Source organism: Paralichthys olivaceus, chromosome 7, assembly GCF_024713975.1.
Source record: "Paralichthys olivaceus isolate ysfri-2021 chromosome 7, ASM2471397v2, whole genome shotgun sequence".
Taxonomy (NCBI): Eukaryota; Metazoa; Chordata; class Actinopteri; order Pleuronectiformes; family Paralichthyidae; genus Paralichthys; species Paralichthys olivaceus.
In genome coordinates this window covers 20,033,985-20,042,500 of record NC_091099.1, presented here as the reverse complement: position 1 = coordinate 20,042,500, position 8,516 = coordinate 20,033,985, and the positions used below count along the sequence as shown (strand labels likewise).

The window sequence follows — 8,516 nt, the reverse complement described above, 5'->3', positions numbered from 1 at the left end:
ACTTTTTGAGCAAGTCGCATTCATTCCGCCTCTGAGACAACATCAGAGACGACGCCAAGACAGAAATCAACCCATTTCCCCCTCGATTTTTGTGTCACACTTCTGCTTTGAGCACTTGTGTTCTCTGCTTCTGTCTCTGTCTGTATATTTAGTCATGTTGTGTTCATAAGTCTGCACAACTTCTTTGGGATTTATCAAAGTCAGCATCATTTAAGGGATCCTTCTGGGTCCCAGTTTGTTGTTATGAATTCATGTGCCTCGTCAGTTCCCTGCCTCAATATTTGAAAATGCTAGTTTTAGTGGCTCCTTAACAGTCAGTGTTACTTTGAGCATTTAAACTAATGATCAAATGATCACCCAATGTTTTGTTACTCAGTGATAGATTATAGGATTGGAAGAGGTGAGAAAGTAAAAAAAAGTAACACCCTTTAACAATGGCAGCCTTTAATAAATGCTCCTTTTTCCTAATGCTGTGATGTGCTTCTGTTTGACCAATCTTTATCAGTGAATTGGCCTTTCTAGTTTTTGATTGTGTCAGGTTTGTTGACCACACAAGACTCAGATTCACACAGATGAACAAGTGACAACTTTATGCTTAGCAGCTCGCATTTGAAAGTCCACTTCTTCAGGATATCACTTTGTGTTCTGACCCCAACCTTGAAAGTCCTTAATTAGGCAGTTTTTAAGACATGTATGCGGCCTGGCTCGGGTCCTAACGGGTGAATTTGCAGTGAAATTTGGTCGATATAGCCACGGTAAACGCTGTCATAGGCTGGTGACCTGAACAGGATATACCCCGCCTCTTGTCCGATGTCAGCTGGGATTGGCTTCACCTCCCCTGTGAGCCTCAAATTATAGGCAGTATAGATGATGGATGCATAGATGGATATCCATGGTGCCATGGGGGTTGAATCCTAATGACTTTGGTGATCCTCTGACGATCACCAGCAGATCAAACAGAGAAATATATTGCAGCATCTACTCAATCTAATTTATCAAGGGAAATATACCACATCCTCAAGTAATTTTCTTATCACTATTGAATCTGTATTTAATCATTACAAGCTCCAAGAGCCTTAATTGGATGCATTTCCACCCCCCTTTCTTTTTGCATGAATTTGGAAATACCAGAAATGTAGCAAAATGTTGAAATATTCCAATGCCATAATGTCCAAAAGCCTTACCTTAATCAATAGTTTAAACAAACATACGTGCCAGATTTAAATCATTAAGAAGCTTACAGCTTGAATTAGATAATACTTGGCATTTTTCTTTGTAACCACTGTTGATTTACAGCAAGAAGGATCCTGATTTTAATTGAGTTTGCATGTTCTCTGTGTGTCTGTGTGGGTTTTCTCTGGGTACTCCGACTTCCTCCCATAGTCCAAAGAAATGCAGACTGGGGTTTGGTAAACTGTCCATATGGTGAATGAGTGAATGGTTGTTTCTCTCTGTATGTATGTATGTTGGCCCTGCAACCTGTCCAGGTTGAACTCTGCCCCAATGTCAGCTGGGATTGGCTCCAGCTCCCCCCATGACCCTAAAAGGATAAACATAGTAAGGTATAAATAATGTATGGAATGGATTGATGGATAGATTTTTCCTTCATAGATGACTTTACCAGTCATCAAATCATAAAAAATGTGTCAATGATTAGCCGTCATGTTCATCTGATGTTAGCCACTGATCAGATCCACTTGAACAGATTGGGATTAGATGTTTTGTGTAAGTACAAATAGATTAGAATAAAAAAGGGAGGGGAAAGCACTACTCCTGTTTATTTACCTCACCTTCCCGGATCATTCTTTTCTGGCTGGGGACTTGAACCAGCAACCCACAGGTCTCAGGCTTGACTCTCTAGGCTTTTAGGTTGTATGATCGTGTGCCTTTTAAGTTACAAATAACTGCTGCTCACCCAGAGTGTCTCACCTACAAGACAGAGTGCTGCTTTACAACAGGGACAAGAGCCTGTTCTGCAAAATTACCCTCGGCCTAAAAATAGACCACTGCATCTCACACACACACAGATACATGCATGCACACAGATATTTGCAGAGACAGATATAAAGGCAAGACAAACATATAATAGACTTTAATGTGACAGTATGGGAGCTGCTCTGTGTCTTTGCATCATGCTTCGCCAACCAGCTTTCCTCTAATTAACGAGTGCGTTTGCTATTTTCCAGCTGTGATTGCCTCCCAGTGCTGCTGCCATACACACACACACACACACATACACACACACACACACACACACACACACACACACTCTCATGCAGCCGTCACACCAAATCTTTTATTATAATAACAGTGTGAGGGCTGGGGCAGGGCTTGTGTGTGTGTGTGTGTGTGTGTGTGTGTGTGTGCGTGTGCGTGCTATGGGGGGAGGCTTTCTTCAGAGGTTTTGGAATATACAATGGTGTAATGTGATTTCATGAATATGTGAACAGCGTGTATAAGTACGTTTGTCAGCTTGTATAGCAGCCGCACACACACAAACACAATAATAAAGCATGATTGTCATGGCTTGCTGATTGAATCACTGTCAGTGCCTCAGATGTTGTACATTTATGCAGTTGAAATCATTAGAGTGTAATAGTGAACAGCAGGAAATACAACCAAGCAGTTAAGCTACACTCTGTTAATAGACCTGGACAGGTTAAAAGCTCAGTGTGTAGGTGACGGGTGTTCAGCTGCAACATGCAACTTCAACTCTTGATATTACACACTGTACCTTTAAGTCAAGCTGCTCAGTTGGCTTCTTACATTATAATTTCACAGATTTTTGTCATGATTTAGTTGACACTTATGGTCGTTTTCTACAGTTTCTTTATAGAATGAATTACTCGAGTTATCCAGAAAAATGATTGTTGTTTATCAAAAGTGACTAGGAGATGCAACAGGAAACTGGTTGTCATCCAGGTAAATTTTCCATTGAATCATTGGTGCCAGATGTTCGCATATCTGTTGTTCAGAACTTTTCAGTTGGACTAAAACTTGAGCACTGGTTCACAAGTTCAACTTTACTGTGTAAAAACTTACTGAACAAATGTGTTATTTAGCTGATTAGTTAAGAAAATGACAATATAGTACGTAACAGCTGATGGATGACACATTTATTTTGGTCAAGGCCTGCACATGTGTTGTTTATGAAACGGGACAAAGGTCGTGTCATTTACAACATTATGTGCTACCCACAGTCATTACTGTGGCTTTGTTTGTGTCTTCTTACATCTCATGAAAACCCTCTGTTTGTTTGTGTGTGCAGGGCTCCCGGTCCAGTGGCAAGGTGCACAGCTTTGGGAAGAGAGAGCAGGCCATTAAGAGGAATCCCAATGTACCTGTGGTGGTCCGAGGATGGTTATACAAACAGGTGAGGACGCACACATACTAGCAACATGCACATTTTTAATAACAATAATCCACTCAGTATTAATACAACTTAATAGGGAATCCTGGGTGAAAAATACCGTAAAACAACAAACATACATCATGGTGTATTGATTTGGAAAAACGTTCAAATATAATTTTCACTGTCCGAATATCTAATCATATATATATATAATCAATATTGCAATACAAATGTAATCTTAAAATGAAGATGCAGAGATTCAGTGTTTTTGAGATAAAACCTTATAAAACCTTTTCTGCCCTAACTTTTTACCTTTTCGTGCTGGAAATGGTGCTGATGGATACTGTCTCAAACACATAATGTGTTCTATAACATGCCAGATGGTGTAAAATCCCTGTCTAACCTTTAAAAGTCCAAGTTGACATATCCAGTGCACAGTGATGATTTTACACCAGAGAAATGGAGCTGGGATGAGTGAGGAGTATTAGAATATTTCAAGTCCACTAGCTAATCGATTCATTCATATAATTATGAATTAATATTATCACCATGTAATGCAATTATTACCATATAATGTCAGGGGATTGAACAGGTACCTTCCTCTTGACATTAATGACAGACAGTCAGTCCTGTGAGTTTGCCTCTTACGCAGCACCAGGGCACGATGAGTCCTAGCAACATTTCCTCCAATGGCCTTGTTTCAGTTTTCCAGGCTATATTCATTTATTTATTTATTTGTGTTCTGGCAGTATAGAGCACCTGCTGTTGATCACTAACAGGCTATTACTGGAGACTATTTTAAGTCATACTCAAAATATATTTTGTTGGCAGCGCCTGGCCTCCATAACTCGAACAACAGTGAGTGATTTTTCTGTTATATTTTAATGACCACATGGTTACACACACACTTATTGTGACATAAGTTGATATGTTATAGCCACAGTAGCACATGTCCACACACACACATACACACACACACACACACTTCCCGCACAGGTTTATGTGGTTAACCTTATTAGGACTTTACACTTAATCCCATTCATTGTGGACAGACTAGCCCAAACCTTTTCCTTAACCTGAACCATGACCAATTCTTTTGCTCACCCAAACCTTACCGCAATTCACATCTTCAGATCAGTGTTTTTACTTGTAAATGTCCTAAAGACGTAACAAAAACACACACACACACACACTAACACACACACACACACACACACACACTCTCACACACACACACACAAACAAATAATCACAAACACATACTTAAGCACACTGTCAGATCCAAAAGCAATTTACTCTCTCTCATCCCCTCACAAACACACTGGGTAACATGGTTGTAGTTACATACATCTTTTGCCAAAGAGCGAGTTCAGATTTGTGTTTGAGGTGATTTCATCCCATCTGCATCTCCTCTGCTCTTCTGACGCCACCATTATGAGCCAGAGAACATAAAAGACAAAACAGGCAGTAAAGCAGCAGTGTCAGGCCCAGCGAGCCACAGAACGAGGACAAATGATCACTCCCCATCCCTGCTCTCTTTCCTGTTCACCCTCTTTATCCCTGGACACCTCACTTTTGCTTTCATTACCCCTGTTTGCTCACTGTGGCTGCTGTCCCATGCTACCCCCTTTCTATCTCTTTATTCTCCACATCTCTCTTCATCATTCTCATTACTCCCTCTCTTTTCCTGTGCATGATTTCTGTCTCGTCTTTGCTCGTTATCTCGCCAATCTGTGCTTCTTTCCATCTCATTATTCATTCATTCATTCATTACTTACACTTTTCACCCCCCCCTCTCTCTCTCTCTGCAGGACAGCTCTGGGATGCGTCTTTGGAAGAGGAAGTGGTTCGTCTTGGCTGATTTCTGTCTGTTCTATTACAAAGGTGAGGTGAAGGTCTTGTCTGGACCTAATTATTTAAATTCTCACTCACTATGGTCTCCACCGCCTGCCTGTTTATTTATTTCTGCTCCCCCACAATCATGCATTTAGGCAAAGACAAAATCACAGACTTGCCCTTAAAATATCATACAGTTCAAGTTATATTTTCCAATGAGCAGGAAAGTCCATTTAGACATTAGAACTAAATAAACTCTTTTTTAAATCAGAGGAGACCTATAAGCCTTTTCTGGGTCTTTCTACTTCATGTCTTCCGACAACAGCTGGATCACATCCTGTTACATCCAGTTAACTTCTGATTTAATAATCACTGAATAAGAGTCTACTCCCTTGTATTCGCTCTATACACATTTTATTATTCACTCTGATACAGAACAACAATCACAGAGTAAAGATGGGAAAACTACAGAAACGAGTCCAGTTCCTGGATACCTCAGATTTAACTAACCTGTACTCCAACGGTTACTGCTATCCATTTAGTAAAATGTCATCACATAGCTTAATAGAGCTATTGTTAGATTGTTATATACTAGAAGAAATGGTTATTGGTATTATACTAGTTCAGTACCTATTCTTTTTAGTTTGAAAACTCAGAGGCAGGTAGAAACGGAGATGTTTAGAAACGATGACAGACACTCACAACCACTTGCATGATTGGGTCTTTTCAGTCATGACGAAGCCTTTGCTGATTGGTCAGGCTCCTATCACATGACCCCCTTCTGGAAAAAACCGGCATTAGCCTCAACAACCAGTGTAGAACGTAACATAGATAATCAATTTCAAACTTTGCTGATCCTGTTGTCTTTGCTAACTGCTGTTGTGCAGTTAAATTCAGTTTTGTACGATTATACAACTGCTTACATGCGTAGGAGACAAGCTGTTATTCAAGCAATTTCTGTGTTAGTATGGACTGGGACTAAAACTGATATGATTGTTTTAGTTTGAAAATGCTGCCGCACAAAGTGCTGTTTACCTGTTTATTCAGATTTCAGAGAAGCTGGACTCAGTACAGAGAACCCTGAACTGTTGTTGCTGTTGCTGGGAATGTGCCAGGTGTAGTGAACATCCTGTTGTTGTGATCAACGTCACTTATGTTGATGTGTTCGACACTTTACTTCCGTGGGCCCTTAACAATACACATGTCAAGTGTGAAGCTGATAACATGAACAGACTTGAGATATGCATTCCACATACATGTGGGCAGACAGACAGACAGATTTCTGAAATTGCTAAATATGTGTGTTAATACAGTTTTGCGTCATGGATTAGGGTTAGGGTTATTTATACCCCGAGGGCAGATAATCAGACTTTGAAGGTGATCTTGCACCGAGTCGGTTTTTCTTCTCTGATCTGCTTGTTCTCTGCTGGTGAAGATGTGTAAACCAGCTCCTGTATCATTTCCCTCACTGTGGGGTTGTGGTGCCTGTGGTTGCCATGGTCACACAGCGAGTTGGGGCTGCAACATGAAAAAGTGGAACCATCACAAACTCCGAAGGCGGCGGGACATACTGTAGCTGTGAGCAAAGATCAGTGAAGAAGTGCATGCCAGCTGCGATGTGGCCTCAACAGCTGCACAGATACACCCTGACAGCCTTACATGTGACTATGAATCAAGTCTGAATGGTGACAACTCAAGCATCCACATGACAACTGAGCCAACCACATGAAGTGTCGAAAGCTCTCAACAAAGCTAGTCAGTGACCCTTAACTTTAAGGTATTGACCTTAAAATTTGAAGTGCCTTTAAATAGCATATGATATGATTTGGCGCTATGCAAATAACATTTAAATTGAATTGAAATGTTTGTCTAAAGTGAACGCAAATATATAAGTGTATTGAAAACAGGTCTCAGTGGGTTACAGCTGGGACAAGGACATATTCACATGCTCACACACACAGCTATACCACACAATCCATCGTCATCCCTCTCCATTCCCTCACTGTGTTTATCTGCCTCACCATGCTTTTCTTTTTCAGCTCCACTTTCCTAACTGGACGTTTTAGGACAAACTGCTCCACCTCCTCACCTTGACAGGAGGATGGAATCAATGCTCTGTTTTTTCTTTTCTTGTATTCCAAAGGTTTCTACTCTCAACAGGAAGACTCTTGATCTGTCTGCCACACCACTTATCCCCTTTGTTCATGTCATGTTGTTAGACAAACAAACCGATCACCTCTGGCTATTTTGTTGCCTTCAATGTCTGATGTTTTCTGTTGGTACTTCTGTTTCTACGTGTTTTTTCCATTGAAATTTGGTATTTGAAGCAATGTTATTCACAAACTTACTAGTTGCATTATTAAAAACGAATTCCAATATTTCATTCTTCAGACAACACATGTAAAATAATGAAGAAATGATGAAAATGTGGGAGTCAAAAAAAGAGCTGAATGTTTTGAGTTGATTGGGCAAAATTGAAGTCGCAGGTATTTCATTTGATCAAATTGCCACATATTCTATAAGTTCATCTCCTCAAATGTGAGGATCTCAAAGGGGAATGTTGGTATTTTTTCAGCCTGGACCCTGTCTTAATAAATGAGCTTGTGTAATCGAATGATAAAATCCTTTAGAATTAGTCAGATTGTCTCCTCCAGAAGCTGCAAAATGGCGGCAGTGGCTACAATGTAATCTTATCGGGCAACTGCAACACCCCACGAAGTATCCATTAAAGTCCTTTTTTTCACCAGTAACAGGCTGAAATACTGATTCTAAGTATTTCCTTAGATCCTGGCAACATTACATGTGTCTCACTCAACAAGAAGTCACACTCACACCTGTGCAGCAGCTTGTTGTCCTTCCTCTGCTTGTTACTGTTCGCTCTCCTTGTTCACTCTTCAATTTGTAGGAGCTCTGTTTGTTCACTCCGGCTCAAATAAGTAGGAAGTGCCATTGAAGTCAAATGCTTCATCAGTATCAGAATAAAATCCAGCCATATTAGTTACTGTCAGGAAATTCCAACTCCACTCTTTAACTCTCTCTCTCTCACCTTTGCACCTTCCTGTAACAACCCAAGGCTCACAAAGCAGACTCCTAGCAAAGACTGAATAACAATTTGAGCCCTTATTTGGTGAGAACAACTTAAAGCGAACATTTTACCTGCCTTTGCCCGAAATGATGACATGGTTGCCACTCCTGTCATTTCACAACTGGCGGAGGAGATTTACTGCACCACTTAATGCCAGAATTCCCCTTTAATATGTTTCTCATAAACACTTGTGATCTGATGATCTTAAAAAAGTGTTTGAAAATTTGGAGTTATATTCTCAGT

At 40.3% G+C, this 8,516-nt stretch overlaps 1 protein-coding gene across 21 annotated transcripts in view; it reads left to right on the top strand.

Moving 5' to 3' along the window:
* Nucleotides 1-8,516, top strand: part of plekha7a (pleckstrin homology domain containing, family A member 7a) — a 116,434-nt gene that overhangs the window by 77,874 nt on the left and 30,044 nt on the right. For all 21 annotated transcript variants that reach the window (XM_069529045.1, XM_069529043.1, XM_069529061.1 and 18 more), the window contains 2 exons: nucleotides 3,269-3,373; nucleotides 5,164-5,236. In XM_069529045.1, the coding sequence (XP_069385146.1) occupies nucleotides 3,269-3,373; nucleotides 5,164-5,236 (178 nt within the window). The remainder of the gene's footprint in view (nucleotides 1-3,268; nucleotides 3,374-5,163; nucleotides 5,237-8,516) is intronic.